Source organism: Ixodes scapularis, unplaced genomic scaffold (assembly GCF_016920785.2).
Source record: "Ixodes scapularis isolate PalLabHiFi unplaced genomic scaffold, ASM1692078v2 PGA_scaffold5__190_contigs__length_132052651, whole genome shotgun sequence".
In the NCBI taxonomy this organism is placed as follows: domain Eukaryota; kingdom Metazoa; phylum Arthropoda; class Arachnida; order Ixodida; family Ixodidae; genus Ixodes; species Ixodes scapularis.
Genome location: NW_024609880.1, coordinates 90161170 through 90185137, shown reverse-complemented (window position 1 = coordinate 90185137; position 23968 = coordinate 90161170). Strand labels below are relative to the sequence as shown.

Genomic DNA, 23968 nt, shown 5'->3' with positions numbered 1-23968 from the left:
ACCCTACTACCAAGTGAGATCCGAGCTGTCAGAGGTCGATGGATTGCTCCTACGTGGCGAGAGAATCGTAGTTCCAACTGTAATGACTACTAAAATCATCGCCCTGGCTCATGATTCACACTTGGGAATCGTCCGAACACAGCAACGATTGAGGCAGTGGTACTGGTGGCCAGCCATGGATGCAGCAGCGGAACACGCTGTTCGTGGTTGCCTGACCTGCCAGACAGCTGAGAAGTCTGCAAAGACTTTTCCTGCTCCACTGCAACCAATACCGCTTCCCGCACGTCCCTGGGAGAAGCTGGGCAGCGATATCGTTGGTCCCATCGAAAAAGCACCCCAACGACATCGTTTCGTGGTCACCGTCATGGACTATTACAGTCGCTGGCCTGAAATTGTTTTGGCTAGCACGGTAACCAGCGAAACTGTGACTGCATTCCTGCGGAAGCTTTTCAGCCTTGAAGGATATCCGACAGAAATCGTCTCAGACTACGGAAGCCAATTTACATCGGCAGAATTCGAAGAATTTTTACGGGAACGTGGCATTCGACATACGTTCTCATCCGTTTACTACCCACAGTCAAATGGTATGATTGAAAGATTTAACCGAGTGCTGAAGGGGTTTATTCAGCTGGCTCTCCTTGAACAACGAAACCTCGAAGAAACACTGACCGAATATGTCGGAGTATACGTGCAACACCACACTCAACTACGGGTGTGTCGCCCGCATTCCTGTTGCACAATCGGCATCCGCGGACCAAGCTGAATGTCGTCGGATGGCCATCAGAAAGCTTTTTCACGGAACCGACCGGAGCAATGACGGAGCTGAGAGAGCGAATTAGAAGACAGCAGCTTGCTGCTCAAGAGTACGTAGACCAGAAGAGAGGCGCACGTACGCCAGCTTTTCAGCCAGGCGATTTCGTTCGCGTGAAGTTGCCAGGTCATCACGCCAAGGGGAGTTTGAGATACTCCAAGCCACGCAAGATACTGGAGCGTCGAGGATCGAATGCATTCGTGCTCGACGATTACAAGGTGTGGAATGCAAGCAAACTCTCAAAACTACCACAAGAAGTCCTGCCACGACTTACTTCGGGGACAGACAACGGGCTGTCACCTGCCACTTCGTGGAATCCTCCACCAAACACGCCCCAGTCACACGAGTTTTCCCCGGCGGGAGACCGACCGGAATCGAGATCATTGTCAAATGGTACAGACACCCACCGACAAGAACTTCAACTCCAACCTCTTCGCAGGAGTTGCAGACAACGAAAACCTCCGGAAAGACTAGGAAGTTATGTGACATGAACATTGCCATATAGGCACTCGGGTTTTCGTTGACTCGACAACTTTGTTTATTTAGATGCTTCTTTTCTGCTTTGGTTGTTTTAGTATGTGCATTTCCTTTAAAAAACGGGGGAAATGTAGTGTTTAAAGAAAAGAAAGACGAAGCAGAAATGAGATGATAAAGGAAGAAGACGATGAAAAGGCGTACAACTGATTCGGCGTTCCTTCATCTTACATTCAACTACACTACATACACTACAAATTTAGCCTTGAGTAATTGCAAATATAATTCCTTTTATTTTTCAGTAACGTGTACAAGTCTGGATTTCAGCATGGAAGTTCCAAAGTAGGATGCAGCCACAAACCATCATAGGGTGGCAAGTTACTATAAAGAGTGTCCTCATGCTCTGGGAGGAGCTTTTGCACAGCCATAACTAGCACGACGCCTGCAGCAAGACCCACTTGAGAACATTCTTGGAGCTATATGACAAATGCTTGACTGCAATACCAGCCCAAAAGTGTACCAGTTCTCCTCAGGACTAAAACAGATATGCATAAAGAAACTGTTCGAACTGTCCAACAATGGAAACGTAGAGGATGACAAAGCTGGTACCTCCTCAAGGAGTTACCAATATTTTTGCATCATGAAAGTTCACTTGCAAACAATGTGGAATGTCTTCTAATTGATAACTTCCCGCCACTAGAGGATATTTCTTAGCTGACATCAGACATCAGGTTTAACATATATGATGACTCGTCCACTTGATACGTTGGGGGCTATTTGATCAAGCATTTCCTTGAACGGACAACCCACAGCTGTGGCTGTTCTCAGCCGCTGAGGGAAAAGTCTGACAGCTTGACCAGGCCTCACAAGTGCTTTCTTCTGCTTAAAGCATATCACGTGCCTGGAAAACTCTTCGGGAATCTAATATACCATCCCAGGCTGCATTTAATTTCATTTAGCAACTAGAAAATCGCCATCTTGCTGTAATAGAGAGCGTGGCGCATGTTTGAAGAGTGTGTGCTGTCTCGTATCACACACTTTCAGGTCTGGGTAGTTTTAGCATTGCTCAGAGTGCCACGGATGATTTTTTTTTAAATGTTGCAGAATACGCTTGTGTTGGCATGTTCGATTTCTTAACCGGAAGTTAAACAAACTTTGGTTACACTCTTCGGTTGCTGTAAAGCAACGAGACAAGTTTAACTGTTAATATGTGTGTATTAACGAAGGTGGTTGGCCAAATCAAAACAGAAAGCGCTTACTAACTGAGCGGTGCAGCTTACACCCGAAAAATTGTTTTTCTTTATTTCCAGGAAATGTGTATCTCGGTCCTTTTTCAAAAGTATTTATACACTTTCTACGGAATTTCTATAAAATATTTTTGTATAGGCGCTATAGATATTAGAAAGAAAATGTATCCACTTTTGTATCCACAGTCCATAGTTTTTTGGACGCCTTTTTTAAGCCATATTTTCTTTCTGATCAAATATATTTCAAGGAGTGTTTAGGAACGTTGAATCTTGTCAGATTCCGAGCAGAGTTCTTAGTATTTGGTGTCGGCTCGCCCGCGGTATGTTTCAGGCTATGCCAATTCGTACGTTTTATATTAGCCGGAAATTGGGAATTCGTACTCTTCGCTGTGTGCTTTGCACTCTTATTATACTCTTATGACTAGTAATGATAGCAATGTCTCATTTATTTCTGGACTTACTTTCGTGCCCGAGTCGCCGTGAAAGCGAAGGCACCATCCAGCATGTTTCCTGTTTAAAATTTTTTGTTAACTTGGTTCCGCTAAAAATCTATTAATACGGAGTGTACGATATGCCGAACTCCTTCATATTCATTTATTTTAGTGAGTATTAGTACCTGTTTCTTGTAAAACATACAGAGTGTCTGAAGTAAATTATGTATACACGAATGTGGTCCAATAAAATATTTTTGAACCACTTACTGTTGTTGACCCCAAAATGCTCCACCAGTCAGGAGTCAATGTGGAGATTGTGTAACTTCAATGTTTTAAAGTAGAAAAAACAAAGAAGATATACGCATCCGTTTTGTGAAGTAGGATCTTTTATTTACACATTTTGCACGGATTCTATCGTAAAAATTAAAAAAAACTGCGTCATCATCAAAAAAAAAAAAAAAAAGAAACAGCGGCTCCGGGAGCCGAAGAGCTCCTGGAAGCCTAGCGAGGAGCGACGCAAGAAGGAAAGATTGGGAGAAAGAGAAGGAGAAGGGTACCGGAGAACCGGAGCAGAAACGCCCAAACCAAAACCGAAACTAACTTGACCGGAACCGGAACTAGATTATGTTTAATGCCATCCGCTAGGAGCGCTAGCTGTCACTTGTCTATCTGGGCCGCTGGGGCCTATGGCAGTGTCCGTTCTTTAGCTTGTGTATATTACTCTATGGGGGCTCTGCGTGCCGATGCTGTGTCAGCATAGAAAAATATAGTACTACGTAAAGAGTGTCCACTCTAGCCGTTTCGCGGCCCAGGAGCTAGGGACTCTACAGGCCGTTAGTAGGCGAAACAGTGCAACTTATTCTGAACATTTGTCAAATATATAATATTAATAAATAACTTCGTTGTATAGAGTAAACTTTTAAAATTATTACGAACTTTGAAAACTTTCAAAAATGACTTCAACGGCTGTGGCTATGGCTGCGGCGAGACGGTTGGCTTCGGAGTCGTGGACCCGACGGAGGGCGGATACTTCGGCTCCTTGGTCTGTGTCTCTTGCCTCGTTGTGTGGGTTGAGTTGGTTCCGCGGCTTGTTGTCTCGTGCGGGTTTCTAGTCATTCGTCCATCGCGGTCATGGTATACGGTATACGTAAGAAGTATTGTGACTGTAGTTTCTTCGCTGACGGACATTTGCATTCGGTCACTGAATTTAGAAGCCACTGGGCCAGTGATATATGTGCAAGCGTCTTTCAGCACATGGTCATATGTGGAAGCGCCTTTCATGGAACTTGGACAGTAATATTTTTAAATGCCCTCCGTCATATTGCATTTGTCGCTGTAAATCTCGCTTTAATACAGGACTTTTTTTCCAGTGTACAACTAGTTAACGCGTTATTCATACATTTTGCATGTGTATTCTTATTTATGTAATGTATGAGTAACATACATCACTCCTTGTCTTCAGAGTTGATGTTTGTTTTGCTTGTGATAGTTACAAAAATAAATACTTTTGTGTGTCAAACTCTGGTGTCGTCCCATGTCGTCCCTTCAAGAGAGTTAGCCCAAATGTGAAAATATCCTTTTCGGTCTGCGGTCAATTTGAATTATATGTAGCGCTGGATGACTTTTCTTCTGCAGTACAATTAAGGTATGCTTATAGAACAATTCTGTTTTAAACAAAAACCATGCTAGTTACAATAACACTGACTTGTTAAACTAGAGGGCGCATGCTACTGCCTGATACAAAAATAACGCCAGAACTTGCCTTGACTCCATTCATTCATCTGGCCAGCGGTTACTGCGTGTATCCATCCATTCAACACTCAACTAAGGACTATACTGGCCGATGGGTGCGCTCGCTGACGCTGAATTGGGCCGCTGGGGAATATGGAAGTGTCCGCCCCCTTTACGTAGTTCTATATTTCTCTATGGAGTCAGTCTCGCCCCAGCTCTCGATCCTGCGGTTTCGCCGACATCGACGCCCGCGACGCTCTGCTGTTTTCTTCTGTTCCTTTCTTGTTTTGGGCACAAGTTCGCCCTATTAAACGTTTAGTTTCTTCAGTTATCATTGCCTCATCGATTGTCATTCGTGACACTATTGCTTGCTCTCCTTACGCACATAGGAAAAAAACAACTAATTTGTTTTTGCATTTTTTAGAAATGTATACACTAACGAGATTTGGGCACGATCAATGCACCACCTACAAACATGCTTGTGAAAAGTCTCATGGTACGCATATTTGATATGAAATACTGTAAAAGAAAATGGTGCTTGGTACAACACTTTTATTTGAGCTAGTCATCAATCAAATCCATAAAATCCATGGAACTACTCGTGGAATAGAAAGAACACATTTGCATGAATTTGAAATAAAAATCCTGAGGTTAATATTGTAGGTGTTCCTGAATTCTACTTCAAGAAAAAGTGTCTTTCATTTTCCGTACAATTAGGAAAGTAAACGTTGAAGATCTGCGTCGTGTTGCAATACTCAAAAAATTTCTGGAGGCAGAGAGTTGGTGTATCTTGCGAAACAGTCATATTCGCCATCCACAGGTCACAATGTCTCTCTAATAAGAGAAGGGAAATAGACATTTCTTTGAAAGGTGGGGAGCACGGTGAACAATAGGCATATTGAAGTCTAAAGCAATGAAATACGTTTTTGCTGTGCCATACAATCATATCATAATATTCACAAAGCAGGTAGTTCCGCTTATTTCAGATATAAGGTAAGCTGAAATTGGCCTAAACAAGAGGGCACATGTTGGCAATTCCTTAATCAGAAAGGAAAGTTCAAAGCCCTTTCGGCTAAAAAATGACTACAAACTTTATTATGCTCTTAAAAAACAAAACAAAAAAAAACAAAAAAAACTAGAGAACAAAACAAGTTGTCGTGTGCCTGTTATTTGGTTGCATTTTTATTTCGTCTAATTGTACGTGTTAATGTATATTTGGAAATCGAAGACTGTAGCCTATTAACCACAAACAGTAGTAGTTATATTACTGTTCGTTTCCAAACTAATTAACAGGGAATATATTTTCTCGCCTTTGATACATCTTTTACGAGCTATGTTTGTAAAATGCTTTTTAATATATTCTTGTGGGTCCTTATTTCCTATTTTTGTATGTTTTGAGTTTATTTCTACACAGCTGTGATTTGTTTATGTCCTAGCGACACGGGTATAAGTACCATTGAATAGTTTGTGGACGGCAACATTTTGAAAATGAATTGATAATTTATTAACTAAGTGCAAGAAAATAAATAAATAAACCTAATGTTTTTTTTTAATGTCAGTCACTACCTAACTTGTTATTTATTATTATTGCTGCTCCAGTATTTAGTGTCCCACCTTTGTCGAGTCGTTAGTCAGTAAAAGCAAACAGAAATGAAAGTGGACAAGATTCATGCTCGAGAAACAAATATGACTTATAAAGAAATGAGAGCTTACCATCTTCAGTTGGAAATGGGATTCGAAGAATGGTGCAGTTCATGTAGTTGGAATACAACACTAAATTGTGCGTTTGTACGCCAACTGTGGGAAAATTTTACTCCACGTTTAAAAGCCATATACACCATTTCTATTTGACAGTGCAAAATTCTATCATAAAGAACAATAGAGAAACATTTTTCACCAGGCGAGAGACATTGTTTCGTGTTTACTGTCTAAAGTTTGCATCCCCAATTAAATCAGCTGTGCTATGCAGTTGTACAGCCTCAAGATATTTAACAATATCAGCGAACGCCGACCGGCCGGAAAACCAGCGCTTTATCGCGGCGTGAAAGAGCAAGTCAGCGAGACATTGCGCGCGCGTGCGGCAGAAGGCACACGCCTAGCCTCGCTGACTTGCCGTTTAATGCCGCGATAAGGGGCTGATTTGACGGCCGGCCGTCGTTCGCAAATCATTTTTTTTTTATTTAGATCGCAATTATGGCAATCATTGTTAAAAATTAGTTCGATATTTCATGGCACTCTATATATAGTTGTTATCAATATTTAATACTAACATATATTTTAATGATGCTGAGTACAGTGTGATGCTCACTTATTTTGACCAGATAATTAAGATTAATCCATCCAATTTTGCCAAGTGAAACCTACTTTTATTACGACTTTGAAAATTCAGAAAATAAGTGCAATCCCAAAACCACTAGTGCCGCTAAAAAAAAAAAAAAAAAGAAACAAGGAGAATTTTGTTACGTGCATAGCCGAGTTGGCAGCACAAGCAGCCAGATTCAGCTCTGAGAATCCGGGTTGGCAAAAGTGTGGTGCTACACATAAAGTATGTTCGCACATCTATCCATTCGTTACAATCTATACCTAGTTTGAATTTTCAACACTAGTTTTTGTCGCGCTCCGGTAGTAGGTGTCCTCAACCGCCGTTCTTTCATTGTCCTCCTTGCACCCGAGTCAATCAGAAAGCCTCCAGAGACGGAATCGCGTAATCCGTGGCGCGTATGAATCACCACCAAAACCTGCGGGCTGCCGCTCCGCAGGCTGCGCAGAGCATTCTAAAACACTAGCTGTGCGCTCCTTCGGCGCGTTTGGTTCATTGGACGCAAATGTGTGCACAAGAAAAGCCGAGCGCGTGATTGGGGGGGTTCACGGACACTCCTGTACGGCAAAGTGGTGTTAAAATACCTCGAAGAACCCGGAATGCAGTTTATTTGGCTTCCGGTTGCACTCTAAAAAAAAAACAAAAAAATAATGGGTGTATTCTTACACCCTTTGTCCCACATAATACACCCCAAAAATTCAGTTCAACGTACCGCGCACTGACGTTGAACCGTCGGTACCAACTTTCACGAGAGGCTTGATAGCCGTGTGGAACAACTTATTGAAATATCTAATGTACGTGGTACTGACCACAATATATATATATATATATATATATATATATATATATATATATATATATATATATATATATATATATATATATATATTTATTTATATATAATCGGGGTTTTCTTGGCCCCACTGCAAAACCTAGGGTTTTCTTCCTGGAGTCTTTGATAACTTACTTGAGCTGTCTAATAAGTTATATCACCACCGTTATCAGGCACCTCCTATAATTTGGAGCCGTCTGTTCGACTATGGGGCGCTGTACGTTCAACTGAAGTTTTGGGGTCCATTATATGGGACAAAGGGGTGTAAGACTGCTTTCTTTTTTTTAGATTATGGGCGACAGTTAGTTAATATGATCACTGTTAAAGCCTTCCTAGACTAAGCTTTCTCTTTCTCTTTTTCAATTCGTTAACGTGATTTACAGAATTTTACCTGAATAAGCTGTGTTAAATAAAGTCTATCTCAAACACCCTTCTGATTTTATTACTTTGCTTAGGCGGGGTTGTGAACGGTTCGTTGTCGTTAAGTATCGTAAAAAAGCACAGAAAACTTTTATATAGATATGGAACAATATTGTCGTTTGCAAGGTGTCAAAGCGACGCCTGAAGCGAGCACGAAAGTGGGCGACTTACGACAATGGAGTGCTTTAGCATATCGTTACACTCCCCTTATACGCTACCCGCAATCCGCTACAACCTCCGCTTTATGTAGCGTAGTGGAACCGGGATTTCAAGTTTAAGTAAAATGTTCACAATACGTTGCAGATTAAAGCGTTACGAGAGCTCACGCAACGCCACTGGCAGGTTTTTAGGCCCGTAAGGCTTGCGTAAAGTTAATGCTTTTAAAGCAATTCCTTATTATTTTATTACCGTCGCTATCTGCATAGAATATTATATTTTATGGAATAAAATCTTCGCTTATTTTATAGGCAAATGAATATTATATTTGTGCTTGACAACAACTCACAGCAAAGCTGTCCACGCTGATCCGATATAAGTCAAGCTTAAAATGCAACCTGAGACAGCTTCAGAAATAAATGTTTCTACCTCCATGGATCTCACCAAGCATTCCACAAAAGCGTGATGCTGCCATAACTTTAGTCCCCAGGGCCCGTTCGCTCGAATCTGGTTAACTTTAACCGCGGTAGAAAGTTAACAGCATTTCCCTACGAGAGTGTACTTGAGGTCACGTGACGGGCAGGGTATACGGACGGCGGTGAAACATGGCGGTGACCCAGGAAGCGAGCGTAATTCGATTTGGAACTAATATTTAGTTGTAGATGAAATATCGGGCGCGTTAGTCAGCAGTGAATGGTGGCAGAGGTTTTCGATTTGCCTTCCCTCTCTTAAATAGCAAAAAAATAGCAATGCTCTCGCCTAAGTTTTAGATAGCCTTTTGTTTCTGGCCATTACTAAGCCTAAATAAACAAGATCATTTTCGACATGGAAACGCCTTTGGAATACTATAGTGGACTTCCTTGACTCAAGCGGCCGGGCATACATAGCACGCAGGTACAGACCGCGTCCCAGCAGACCTTTTTCTAAATTTCCCTGACACTAAAGTGCATGCAACGAGTGCAGTTACACGCGCTGCACGTGCTGGCCTCTTCAGTAGTTACTGTCCTAAAAAAAAAGCCTAAAAAACTTTATCCTGCTCGCACGTTCGCCAAAGCCTTACTAATACCCGTGCCACACGGGCAACTCGAATGCCATTCACAACGAATGACATTTGCGCGGATGGCCAAACAGCGCGCGACACTCCTGGCGTAGCGCATTTCACACGCGACAGATTGCGAGCTGACAAGAAGTTGAAATCCCTGTCGATCTAGTCATGCGCCTGGACCTGCATGCCATATAGAGAAGTAGAATGGCAGTGAGGCATGCCGACGTTGATGCCGACCCCTACGCATGTATTTCATAGAATCTGTCTGCAGACTAATATCTGTATACGCCCTTTTGATTTGTACACCTGATTGGGTGTCAATTCTAGACGTACTTGAGACCTTGAGAGAGTTTTAAATTTTCCGACCGCGCATAAGTGATCTTCATGAAGTGAATTTAAGAGTGTGATCCTTTTGTATTGTGCATGTCCAAACCGGCAATAAAAAAAAATAAAAAAAAGGATTGGTGGTTGAGTGGGCTAGCGCACACCAGCTCGCAGCACGTGGAGCGAAAGCTAGCGCTGCAGAACCCAGGGATCCGACCTGCTCGTTTCGATCTGGATGAGCATCGTACCGGCGTGCGGTCGTGTATCACTACTGCGTGATGCACGTTAAAAACCCCAGGCTAGCGGCTGTACCGCACTGGCTAAATTTTTCATCTACAGCTGGGGGGCTCGTCGCCCCTCTGAGGCAGACCAAGTTCTAGGCTGTATAAACATACACACATCCCAATTTTTTTTTCGCCGATCACACAAATGTCATTCGTTGTAAATGGCATTCGAGTTGCCCGTGTGGCACGGGTATTAGATTACTTACTTCGAATCTTTTATACGGCAAAGGTGATAGCGCGGAGCGTAGAATTACATTTTCAGCACTCCCCTCGATGCTTCAATAATTTTATAATGGATTTATTTTCAGTGAAACCAAATTACATGGTTTTGTATTTATGAATGTTTTATATACAGTTCTTATAAGCTGGCCAACCATGTACCGCCCGCCTTTCAGTGCTCACTTCTTCCTCATCGTTTGACTGGACTTCGTCGTCCTCTTTCGTACTTAGAAAAAATTTCAACGAAGCTTGTCTTTACCTCACAGAGACAAACATGGTGACATTTTGTAAGCAAAAGGTAGTTTAGTTTTACATTGCCCATTCTCTCCACCACGAGCAACAAACATATTTTTATGATCAAATCCATGCCGCACTGCGTCGCGAAAACCCGGCAGCGCGCGCTCTTGGATCCCCCCTTTCCCAGGAACTTTTCCATGAAAGCCTCTTACATTCACTAAAACCAGTGGGTGATACTAGCTACCATGCCATAACAAAACACTGAGCTATCGCTCATAGAGCCGTCGTCAAACTTGTCTAGGTACTTGTAGGTACCTAGTAGGGAATGGCGGTTAACGTTTTGACGTGGTTAAAGCAAACCGGCTTCGAGCAAACGGGCAGAAGGTAGCCACCAGCCAGCCTGTCCCAAGGAGGCGGCCAGCACGTGCATAGGATGAGACAGCATGCACCATATTGAGCTATGCACGCGCAGGGTTTAAGAATGTTGTCAAACCTGCAGAAATACTAAAATGCCTTTGAAGGAGCACTGGAGTACTGGGTCCTCGACCAATCATGGAAGGAACAATAGACACCGACACATCCAGACGCCGCACCTATAAAGCAGCGACGACTACCGGCGGCACTCTGTGGGCTCGGTGGCTCTGCTACAATACAGTCCGCTAGTCCGATTGTCTTCGCCATGCAGGTTGGTAAGCCGTATGGTCTTTTTGCTAAGAAGTCTAGCAACTACTTTTTGGTACAGCTGCCGAGCCCGCAGTGATGCCTTGCCGTCTGTGCTGAATGCGTTCATGTTGTCCGTCTTTCACTGCCGCTGTCAGGCGACGTAGAAACAAACCCAGGGCCTGACGATGCTGTGGTTGTTGAACTGCAAAAACTGTCTGCCGGTCAGTCTCAACTGCTTCCTAAGGTACAAGGCCTCAAACTCCAACTGCAAACAACCGACAAAAAATATCTGAACTCAGCAAGCGAATGGCCGAACTAGAAGGCCACTACCAAAGCCTTGTAATCGTGCGAACTGAACTAGAGAAAACCTGAGCCGGCACCGCCCAGACAGCTCGCCAGGTCTGTGACCTGGAGGCCCGTCTGGACGATGCCGAGAATCGCTCCCGCCGCAACATCTTGATTTTTAGAGCGCAGCTCTTAGGCGCCGGTTCCCGGCTTGAACGGCGTCGGCGTCGCCGTCGGCGTCGCCGTCGCCGTCGGCGTCGGCGTAACCGCAACCCTCGTAACCCTCGTGAGGGTTACGAGGGTTACGAGGGTTAATCTCATAAGGGTTACCCTCACGAGGGTCACGAGGGCCACGAGGGTTACTTACCCTCGTAACCCTCACGAGGGTTACGAGGGTTAGTTACCCTCAAAAGGGTTACCTTGCACGAGGGTTACCCTCACGAGGGTTACTTACCCTCGTAACCCTCACGAGGGTTACGAGGGTTAGTTACCCTCAAAAGGGTTACCTTCACGAGGGTTACCCTCACGAGAGTCACGAGGGTCACGAGAGTTACCCTCACGAGGGTCACGAGAGTTGCCCTCACAAGGGTTACTAGGGTTACCCTCACGAGGGTAACCCTAGTACGGCGCAGCTCTTAGGGGCCCGTTTCCGGCTTGAGCGGCGTCGGCATCGCCGTCGGCGTCGGCGTAACCAAGGTCACCCCAAGGTCACGCGACCCCTCAAGGTCGTCCCAAGGTCACGCGGCCCCCAAGGTCACCCTAAGGTCACGTGACCCCCAGAGGTCACGTGACCCCTCCCCCAGGGTCACGTGACCCCCCCCCGAGGTCACGTGACCTCCCCGATGACGTCATCGTCACTGATGACGTCACCGGCATCCGCATCGTCATCGTCACTGATGACGTCATCAGTGACGTCACTGATGACCTCACCGGCATCCGCATCGACATCGTCATCATCACTGATGACGTCATCAGTTACGTCACCGATGACGTCACCGGCATCCGCATCGTCATCGTCATCATCACGGATTACGTCATCAGTGACGTCACTGATGACGTCACCGACATCCGCATCGTCATCGTCATCATCGCTGATGACGTCATCGGAGACCGCATCGTCATCGTCACTGATGACGTCATCAGTGACGTCACTGATGACCTCACCGGCATCCGCATCGTCATCGTCATCATCACTGATGACGTCATCAGTGACGTCACTGATGACGTCACCGGCATCCGCATCGTCATCGTCATCATCATGGATGACGTCATCAGTGACGTCACTGATGACATCTTCGGCATCCTCACGTGACCCCCCAAGGTCACGTGACCCCCCCCCCCAGGTCACTTCACGTCCCAGTACCCTTCCCTCCTCCTTCTCAAGAGCTGCGCTCTAATTCGGTGTTACAGGGTGTTGTAAACGGCTTTCACTTTTTATGGTCTTCCTGAACCCACTACCTCAGAAACGTTTGCCCAGTCGGAACAGAAAGTCATTCGCCACTGTTTTGATCTCTTCAGCGCCACTTTGGACCCTAAAGAAATAGAACGTAAACGTCCACTTAGGTGTTATACAGCTGACCAGTGCCGCCCAATAATTGTAAAGTTCGTCTTTTTCAAAACCAAACTTTCAAATGGCCCAAAGTTTCTGAAGGGCACAAATTACAGCATTGGCGAAGACTTCTCTCGTCCTGTTCGTAAAGCTCGGAGGCACCTTGTTGCTGTTACTAAAACCAAATCTGTCGCGTTTTCTCTCCGCTGATGAGGCAATAGAAACTGTAAAAGAAATATCATAGCGATCACCCCGCTATCAGCGAGTAAAAAAACACTCAGACTTCTGCCTGAACAAATCTTTCCTTTTCTGTAATCTTTACTAACATACGTAGTTTCCTTCAGAAGCGCGAACTTGTGTCCAATCTTGTGTCGTCATCTGCCAGCAATTTATTCACATTAACTGAAACATGGCTGACTAATTACGTCACAGACTCTGAGGTGTTGGCTGATCTACCGAATTTCAACCTCTTTCGTAACGATCGTAAGGGCACTCGAGGGGGAGGCGTTCTTATTGCCGTTAGCCAACACTTGTCATGTTCTGTTCTCAACATTATGTCTGACCTATAAATATTATGGCTTATCTGCCAAGTAGTTCCTCAAACTGTTCTACTCGGCGTATGCTATAGACCCCCACATAACAGTCCTGATTCTCCCCTTGAACTTAATAACATCTTAAGCGAACTTACCACAGAACACCCCAACGCAAATATCCTCCTTTTTGGAGACTTTAATTACCCGAACGCTGATTGGACCAGCTCGTCAAGTCTAACTGGGTAACGCAGAAACGAGGGAACTTATGGAAGTATGTCTCAACTTGAATCTCCCCCAATTGGTATCAGAACCAACACGCATGTCAAACGAATCTGCATTTGTTTTAGACCTAATACTAACAAGTCAACCGGACAGCTTATCACCCATTACTTTTCTCCGCGAAATCACTGGCCACAGAGTTATTCACGCTGTTTTTTTAGTTTCTTCCGATAGCACGCCAGACATACAAGAAAACGATCCGTCTCTATGATAAAGTAAATTACGACACCATAAATGTATGAATTGACCACGTCTTGCAGATCTTTTCAGTCATCGTTTCATTACCGATCCATAAACGAAAATTGGTTGATTTTCAATAGCAAGATGGAAGAGCTGGTAAATAAATTCATACCGAAAGTCAGTTTTTGCTCCAATTGCCAAAAACCATGGCTCACCGATACTCTGAAAAGACTAGAAAATAAGAAAAAAAAAGACTATTCCGTGCAGCCAAGCAAAGGACAACCCCTTGTGCGTGGGACAAATACTATGCAGCTGAAGACATCCATCTGTCTGCCATCCGATGCGCTAAGCGCTCTTTCTTTCACACCGACCTACCTAATTTCCTACTCAACCACGCCAGGAAGTTCTGGTAAATTGTAAACCCTCAGCAGATGCACACTGTTTCCCTTAAAAAAGAATCTGGTGAAGTTGCCAAGGATACAGAGTGCGCGAACATGTTTGACACTGCTTTTTCATCAGTTGTCACCGAAGAACCGTACACGTCATTTCACATGTTTGTTACTAACATAGTGATAGCAACGCCCCTCGTCACTTTTTTCGAAGATGGCATTTTTTCTGTATTCGAAAATATCAAACTGTCATCGTCAGCCGTCGTAGATGAAATCAACTCTAAATTCCTAAAAAAATACTAAGTATGGAGCGCAGCGTATTTGTGCTTACTATTCACTCAGTCCCTCACCACAGGCATCATACCAGAGCACTGGAAAAAGAAGAAGGTCGTTCCAATCTACAAATCGGGCAACAAAGATTCTGCACTAAATTACCGTCCCATCTCTTTAACGAGCGTGCCTTGCAAACTCATGGAACACATCATCTACCCCCAATCAATGCATTTCCTAGACTCTATTAATTTTTTTTTCACCCGTCGCAACACGGGTTTCGCAAATGCTTTTTTTTTTTTTGCGAAACCCAGCTCGCTATTTTTCTTCATGATCTGCATGTTAATCGTGATTCTAATCTACAGACTGACGTCATTTTCCTGGGCTTCGCGAAAGCATTCGATAAAGTACCGTATAAACGTTTGCTTCTTAACTTTCTCAGTTAAATTTAAACTCGGATAGGTTATATTGGCTTAAAGAATTTCTGAACAATCGCTCTCAGTCTTTGCTTATTAAGAACCAGTCATCTCATTCACTTCCAGTTACATCAGGCGTCCCCCAAGGATCCGTCCTTGGTCCCCCCTATGTAATACCCTCTCACGAGGGCCTTTAGGGGTAATATGAATAAATAAATAAAATATACATTAACGACTTGCCACTTCATGTGTCTGGTCATATCCGTATGTTTGCTGACGATTGTGCTATCTATCGCTCTGTGACTAACATTTTTGAACAACAATCTCTCCAAGATGACCTTAACCACGTACAAGAATGGTATGACGGTCGGCTCATGAAGCTAAACATTAATAAATGTAATCTCGCGTCCTTTCATCGCCGCCCGCAATCCCCTTCTCTTCCCTTACGCTATCGCTAACATATCCTAAGAAATCGTAGCGTCATATAAATACCTTGGCGTCACTCTGTGCAACGATCTATCCTGGCGCACGCATGTTACTAATATTATTTCACCTACAGACAAAACATTGGGATTCTTAAAACGTTACCTCCGTCACTCCACCCAACATGTGAAATTACTCGCTTACAAACCACTTATCAGGTCAATACTAGAATATGCGTCCACAATCTGGAGCCCGCACAAAGTATATCTGATAAACGCACTTGAAGCAGTTAAAAAAATCGCGCTACTAGATTCATTCATTCCTCGTATTCATGTGACGTCAGCATATCATCCCTGAAAGCAGAATCAGGCTTGCCGCCTCTCTACCCGTCGTCGCATCACCACCCTTTCTTTGTTTTACAAGTTCTATTATTCTCTGCTTGGTTCCATGCCTTACATCATACCGCCAGCACTCATTTCTCAGCGCGCTGGTCATCCGCTCCAAGTGGCACGCCCACGCGCCCGTACTGTCACATTTTTTTCCTCATTTTTCCCCGCGCAGCCTGAGACTGGAACGGTGTTTCCCGCAACATCGCTGCCATCACCTGCCCATCAACCTTTATGGACAATGTAGCAACTCATATCTATCTCTCTGAATATTTATGGCACCCAAGAACTAATTCATGTGTACCCAGCCCTTAAGTAATACCTCCTCATGGGGGTCTTTAAGGTAATGAGGTGAAGTGAAGATGAATTCCAGAAACGATGGCGCAGCCAAACTGGCTGGTGAGATGGGTCTACTAAAATAGAAGGTTTCAGCAGTTTATCATTAGAGCGTGGAGTATGTTCAGTTGCTGAATATGTTGTTACTTACTAGGAGTCCTCGCAAAGAACATGTCATTTGGGGGAAGGGGCCGTAGATTGAGAAATCCCAAAATTAGGTCTTCGTTGATTGTCTCCCAACTGCAAAAGGAAAGTCAATTTTGTAGTGGTGGGAAGGAAGTAAATAGTTGAAAGAGTATGACAGTAATCACAATTACCTATATCCGCTCCTATAATTGTATTGTAAAGAGTAGTTCGTCGGTGTTCTCTTTTCCATAACCTTGAAATTTTCGCACTGCAGAGGGTAACCTTTGAAAAGATCTGTCACATTATACGTGCGCCACTTGACCCATTGTGTAGCGTTCATTTGGACCACCTGCGAATGGTGTAGCAATACTCATTATTGCGACGTGCATCATCCTCTTCTAAATGAGCAATCCAAAAGCTGCCCAACTTATCGAATTCAATATCTTTTAGCTTGGCAAATGAATATTTTAGCACATTCAACCATCATTTTTTTAAATTACGGATATTAAATCATATATAAACTTACAAAACGTTCTAGAAGACGAGGCGTGAGTGTAGCCCCCCAAAACATGCGGTTTATTTAACATAATCCGGCACATCAGCAAGTTAGCCCCATGCAGGGGTAAAATAAAAAAAAAAAAGAAAGAAAGAAGCTTATACTATATTTTGAGCTTAAAAAATGTTTTTCGTTCAAGGCTTGTAAAATATTAGGCACTGAAGAAAATGAGCAATCTGCGCTAAGTTCTTATTTCGAACTAAATGTTCACGCTCCGCTCATCGAAAGGCACGGCGAAAGGCCCAAGTACGCAGCTGACATCGCCACACCGTCGTTTACCTTCAGCCTAATAAAGTTCATTTGCTATGGTCCCCGTCACCGTGTCAACGAAACGTCTCCTGAAGAGACGGACACGCGAACGCAGACGTTGAAGTTAGCAATAGCTAGCGCTATTTTCCGAACATTGTATGCTAAATTGGATGACGCTAACCAAAGCCGGACGCGGTCGTGCGCAGTCAAGGCTGGAAGCAGGAAGCGGTCACCCGGCGTACCTTTGGCGGTTCTGTTGACGCTCGGTGCAAGCTCGGGCCGGAGAGTATAATAAATTCGTCCCGATCCGAAGCGAGTGATTATCGCGCGTAAAACAGACTGTTTGGAAGCCTACCTAGGTTGGAACCCCTAGAAGATGCTCCGTCGACCTGTTACTCCGTCGTCAAAATTTGGGGGTTTTACGTGCCAAACCTACGAGGGCATCTGGCACGCCCCAGCGGAGGACTGAGGATTAATTTGGACCACCTGGGGATCTTTTGACGTGCAACCGAAAACTCGGTTACACGGCGCCTTCTCCGCAATAAGCCTCCGTCAGATTGCGGGCACCTCGGTCGGGATTCGAACCCGCCACCTGGGGATCCGTAGGCCGGCGCTCTCGCCTCGGAGCCACCGAGGCGGCTACTCCGTCGTCGCTTAGCAGGCGATATTCGGAAAATGCAAGGCGTCAGCCTTTGCTGGCTTGAGACGGATATGTTCGCGTGTACATCTATCCGGGGGACGCTTCGTTGCCATGGGAATGGTGGCCGTAGCAGACGGTCATTTTCAATAGGAAGGAGACGGCGGTTTGGCGAGATAAGGTGCGTGAGTCGCGTCTTCTGACGTGCTTTCGGATGGGCGCCCAACATTTTCCCGACTAGTAATTCACTAAACGCATGTAGTTTTTCTTCCCCGCTTTGCGGTCGGTGTTTTGTTTCCTGGAACATGAGTTTGAGATATGAAACCGGCGATACTTCAAGGCGAAAGCCTTGCTTGTCCCATTGAGCAAAAACAAAACGTCGTTTAAGCCGATAAAAATACGATTCAGCGGTACGCGCCGCTCAATGGGCCACCCTACTTGTTCCATTACCTTGGCGTTGTCCTTACCGTCGTCCTAGAAGTCGTCCCAGACCTCTAGGACGACCTCGCTTGTCACATTACGTGAAAAACAAGAGGCGGCGGCGGCGGCATTGTGCCCGAAAGATGGCCATAAAATTACGTCATCAAGCGTCATCAGCGTGATATCATCAAACGTCATTAGCATGATTTCACCGCCGGAGCGCCGTATGCAGAAAATGCGCTTCGGAGTTCATATGAGCTCATTGTGTTCTTCGTGCGATGAACTGTGAGGCGACTGCGTCTACACCTACGGCCTCGACATCCGCAGCAGAGCCTACATCTGTGGCGGCTTCCTCATGCGAACGTGGCCGTCTTCGCAAAATCGCTACAGCCTCCTTAAGTATCCTCCTCTATGCATCGTTCTCAATGTCGTCCTAGACGTCGTCCTAGATACCCTCCTTAAGGTCGTCCTAGAGGTCGTCCCAGAAATCGTCCTAGACGTCGTTCTTGACTTCGTCCTAGAGGTCGTCCTAGTCCTAGAAGTCGTCCTGGACGTCGTCCTTGATGTCGACCACGATGTCGTCCTATATGTTCTCCTCTAGGCGTCGTTCTTGATTTCGTCCTAGGCATCGTCCTTTAGGAGTCGTTCTCGACGTCGTCCTTAAGGTCGTCTTGGAGGTAGCGCCAGAAGTCGTTCAAGACGTCGTCTTCAACGTCGTTCGAGACATCGTCCTATAAGCTGTCTTTGGCATTGTACTTGGCGTCGATCTCTAGGAAGTCGTCCGCGACGTCGTCCTATAAGTCGACCTAAACTTTAATACGCGTAGCAGTCTTAAGTGTACTCGTGTAATTCTTATTAATAAGTACGCTATCACTATGGCGCGGCGCATAATCCACTCTGAGGTCCTTTGCACAGACGTTAATTTAGGGCTTGCGTGCTCCGAAGACCGTTGGTAGTGTAAAGACATTAGAACAATGGTAAAGAATTTCACTACTAAGGCGAGACTCGACAGATCTACGTCATGTGATGTAGACGTGACATCAGGAGTGGGCAGAATACATGCTAATATGTATCGAAACACAAATTCAAAATACTTTGTCAAAAATGTATTTAATTACAAATCTAATTACATTTCCAGAAAAGCATTTAAAGGACCAATGCAACAATATTTGTACTTTGCGCAAATACCGCTTAAAACGGATCCCTAACGTTAATGACCTATGAAACACGCGTTCGTTTTTAACCCCACGCAATAGAAGTTCCAGAAAAAAATTTAAGAAAAACGAGCAGCGTTCACCCCCTCAACTCGCAGCCAGAACAAGCGGCCACGTGATCTGGAGCCGATTATATGCCGCTAGTGTTGATCATAGCCACGCGCTGGGGTTGGCAAAGCGCAGGACACGCGCTGAGTTCCAGGCATTGTTATGGCTCGGCTGTTGTCGTCGTTGCAGCGATTGGACACGGGTCAAAACCCGAATGCTTCTCGAGCTAGCAATTGTCACGAGCCCAAGTCGAGTGCCCACGCAATGCTCGGGTCCAATCTATGAACCGCATTCAAATATCGTCACTTGGGTGTACTGGGACCCCCGAGTTACGTCATCAAATTTTGCAAAGGAGAGATTGAATGAAAAGGATCGCTTTTGTCCTTGAAATTACACCGCAACAAAGGAGTTTCTTGGCCAATGGCGTTGCGTGTGAGTATCCTTGAGTCCCAGGTGTGCCAGTAAGCTCTTGTATAGAGAGATACATTCCAATTGAATATCGTTGCACAGCTCCTTTAAGTACAAGATACAAATACAACCAAATGTAGTTGGTCTCCTCCAATTACTTTTCGAAATACATTCCTCAAAATTTGCGTCAGCGACTTCAGGGCACCTGCAACGGGTTTCTGGGGACCGCATTTTAATTTTGCATCGCGCACTCGGGAGTTAGTGTGCGAGGCTCTGGTAACGTAATAGAACTATAATCACAAAAAAAAATGTAATCAGCTTGGACGTAATAGGTGAAAAAAGTACAGAGCTTGAAGCAGCTTTTTTTGTCGATCCCATTTTAGTATAGACCAACAAAGAACCGAGACGACCAGGACACGCAGCATTAGCTAGAGAGTTTTTTATTGTTGCAACTCACACCAGTTACGAAAATCTGGACGACCCGGCATTTAGAATGTTCCAGGCAAAAATATGGATGGAAATCAGGTTGGAAAGCATCACAAGTTGTCACAGGCACTTATTTAGCCAGTCTGCCGGTGAACGTCGATTTCGTCACTATTCTTGCCCTAGACTAGCACCGTAATCACGAAGTCACTAAACGCTTGTGCTTGATTGAGAGACGCTGCATTCGGTGCAGAACATACTTTTCTTCCTGCTCTGGACAGTGACAATAAATTTGAGGGATGTATTTTTGCCCACAAAATTGTATTTAATTGCAATTGTATTTGACATACCCACGTTTTAGTATTTAAATACACACGTCAAATACATTACCCAATTTGTAATTAAATACAAATTCAAAATACAGAAAGAATTTGAAATACTGTCAATCCCTGCCTGACATGAATGATATTTATTTTAGTGGCCATTCATCAGATGAAGAATACCAAAACACGAAGACGATCTCACGTGTAAGGAAGCTCCAACAGCGTCAAAATGCACCTCCTAGACGACTTCACTTATTTCTTTAGTGTCTTGCGGATTATAGCAAGACCCGGTCATTTCCGTGATGAAATGTTTTACTGTTAATCGAAATCCTTGTTAGCTCTTTTTTATTTTGTGTTAGTATTAATGTTGTAATTCGGAATTCAGACGTTACGAATCTTTGTGCCAACTTAATTATATATATATATATATATATATATATATATATATATCATAGGCGTGCTTCAGACTAAATAGCCAAATAGAAAGGGCAAGCAGATTTGTAAATACAACCAGTCTAATATGAACAACAGAGTAATCAACATATATCGTGATGGCAAACTAATCTTCCAGCAATTGAGTGGAAGAATGTTATAATTTATCACGACATTATTTTTTGCCTTAAGTCTATTGATCGAATAAAAATAAGGTATTTGCACATAATCTGTTCAATTGACAGGTTAGTGATTATTAGACGTTGATATACTGCATGTTTTAGTCGTGCTTTTATGAAAGCCGCATCGCTGATTATAGTCTGAAATTTATAGCGATTGATAACTGCTTCGACTGGCGGAGAAGCGTATCCCAACAATCGTTTTGCTGGGCGATCTTTGCAATATCAAACATACTAGGTTTAGTTATCTAAATGCGCGGATTGGTGGTCTTTTGTTGAAACCGCTCCCTTCGTATATACAAATTGCAATCTTTTCGCCAGGTGTAAGGTTTTCTTTACTATGTATCAGTTATTTTTTTTATAAAAGACTCACATTTCAATTTACACATCTCAACTCCAGACAACGTGAACACAACTCTGTAAGCGCTACAGTTAACACGGTGCGTCTGGTATTAACCGCAAACCGAGAGGAGTCTTTCAAACATTCGGTTTGTTTACAACCGAAACGCGGGTGTCGTCTCGCCTTACAGAAACGGGCTAAAGGACCTTGAAAAATCCACATATGTGGGAATCGAGACTTTGTGCGCGTTCACACAGTTGCGTTTAGTTCGAACTGAGTCCTTGGGGGGATCGGTGGCCGAATGGGCTAGCGCACACCAGCTCGGAGCACGTGGAGCGAAAGCTCGTTCTGCAGGACCCAGGGATCCTGGGTTCAATCCACACCCCTACCCGTTTCGATCTCGATGAGCATCGCACTGGTGTGCGGTCGTGTATCGATACTGCGTGATACACGTTGAAGACCGCAGCTTTGAAATGGCTGAGGAACTACCCGCTGTCTAAATATCCACACAACCCCAATTATTATTAACCGAGTCCTTGTAATCTCATTCAACGAGAGAACACACTGGCACGTCTGTGCCACCTGTGAGGTGACCCTGGAACTAGATATCACTAGAGCAAAAGTTCTGCAGTATTCACGACGAGGTCAAATATAAGTACTACCTATGAAAAATGTTCGTCTATAACTATGTCAAATACCTTTGAAGCAGAAAAAAAAGTTGGTTCCGAAACGTCGGGATTTTTGCTTTTTAATAAAGCTTGGTTAGAGTTTCTAAGTTGAAGAATTATTAATCATTCCTAACCAGACGGATGTCCGTCGAAAATGTTTACATTTAAGAAAAAAATGATGCGCGAAAAAAAGAGAAAATGTACGGAAATGCAATTTGTTCCACGGCCACCCCATAGATGGCGTCAGTGTGTTAAGAGGTTTTAAGGCACACTGTCTTAAGCAATTGCAAGTGGATGAACCAGCCTTTAGTTTTCGTTTCCTTAGAACGCGGCTTTGTCTTCGGCCGTTGTTGTAGCTGCATGATATGTGTCAGTATGGATAGAGGAGCAGGAGGGGCGAACTTCACAATATGTCCCCTTACTACGCATGCCGCACTGCATAATTGTTGTTTTATTTATTTTACACAATTTTTATTCTTAAACTTGTATTATATGTAAATGAACGTGTTCGAAGTTTGTCTGCCAGTGAAGTCACCGGTGCCAGCAGACGTGCCAGACCTCTGGAAGCTCCTCAACCAGCAACGCGTTGCAGCTACTTTAGGATGATATTCAACGGATATCAAGAGCACCTATTCGCGACGAAGCGCAGATTTGCGTTCAAGTGTGGTGTTCATAAAATCTGACAACGGTCAATACAAACCATAACATTCAAATTTTGTCTATACCATCTTTAACATAATTTGATTATGCCAACTCTGATGGTGAGAAAATGAATATGTTAAATATTATCGCGTCTGTCCCAGTAAATTAGTAACGCCAATTAACAAAAACTCTAGTTGGTAAACTTTAATATTTCGGTAAGTTCTAGAGTAGCGATGATTCTTCTGCGCTGTCTAATTGAAAGATGCGCATTCCTAATGCACAAATCTTTAAATTTGTTTTCTAGCAGTACGCGTTTTTTCAATTTCCTTCTCACGTTTTTCTGCAGTCAGAAAATTACAAAAGTTACTCGGAAGTGCATGAAAAAGAAACAGTTGGTTGTAACTTTTCCATAACAAAACTGCACTTACTCTGGTTGCATTTTGTTCTTCTTGTTTTGATAGGTCGTATTCAGGGGGAACTGTAGTCATACTGCCACGTAATCTCCCTCGAGAAGTGGTAGCAGTCATTTTGCCATAGGCTCCCACTAGAACTCCACACACAAAAACGGCCAAGCTTATAGCAAGCTTCATGTTGTGCCTCAAAAGCAAACAGATGGGCGCGTCTTAAACGTTCAGGGATGTGGGTATTTATACGTTGTGTGATACCAGCCCTCTTCTCCATGAGCCAATCAACAGTTCTATTGGCCAACAAAAAAATTGCCTAAAATTTTGCAATTGAAAGCTTCTTGTGGTGTAAGTGTAAAGCAGGGCGGGGTCAAAGACTACGCAGAAAACCAGATGGAGGTTGTTAACTACGACAGGGCTCCACTGTGCACAAGCAAGCTATTGCGCAACATCTGCTAGTGGCATAACTTGCGCTTTTCCGTTCACGCGGAGCTCTGCTATGTACAAGAAAATGTTGGTCCCACGAAGCAAAGCCAGACTTGGCTATGCAAAAGTATACCTGCCAGAACTGTGAAATACTTACGAGTGAACCCTTGTGGCTCCGGGTTGGTTTTCTCCGAGAATCAATGGGTTAAATTTCATAATTTTAGCCGGGA

At 44.1% G+C, this 23968-nt stretch overlaps 1 protein-coding gene across 1 annotated transcript; it reads right to left on the bottom strand.

Moving 5' to 3' along the window:
* Positions 1-5373: 5373 nt before the first annotated feature.
* LOC120843586 lies at positions 5374-23522 on the bottom strand. Its single transcript, XM_040214991.1, has 5 exons — positions 23337-23522; positions 16561-16718; positions 16395-16483; positions 6411-6494; positions 5374-5531 (listed from the first exon to the last, which is right to left on the bottom strand). The coding sequence occupies exons 1-5, from the start codon at positions 23496-23498 to the stop codon at positions 5374-5376; spliced, it is 651 nt and encodes a 216-aa protein (XP_040070925.1). The 5' UTR covers positions 23499-23522.
* Positions 23523-23968: the final 446 nt, after the last annotated feature.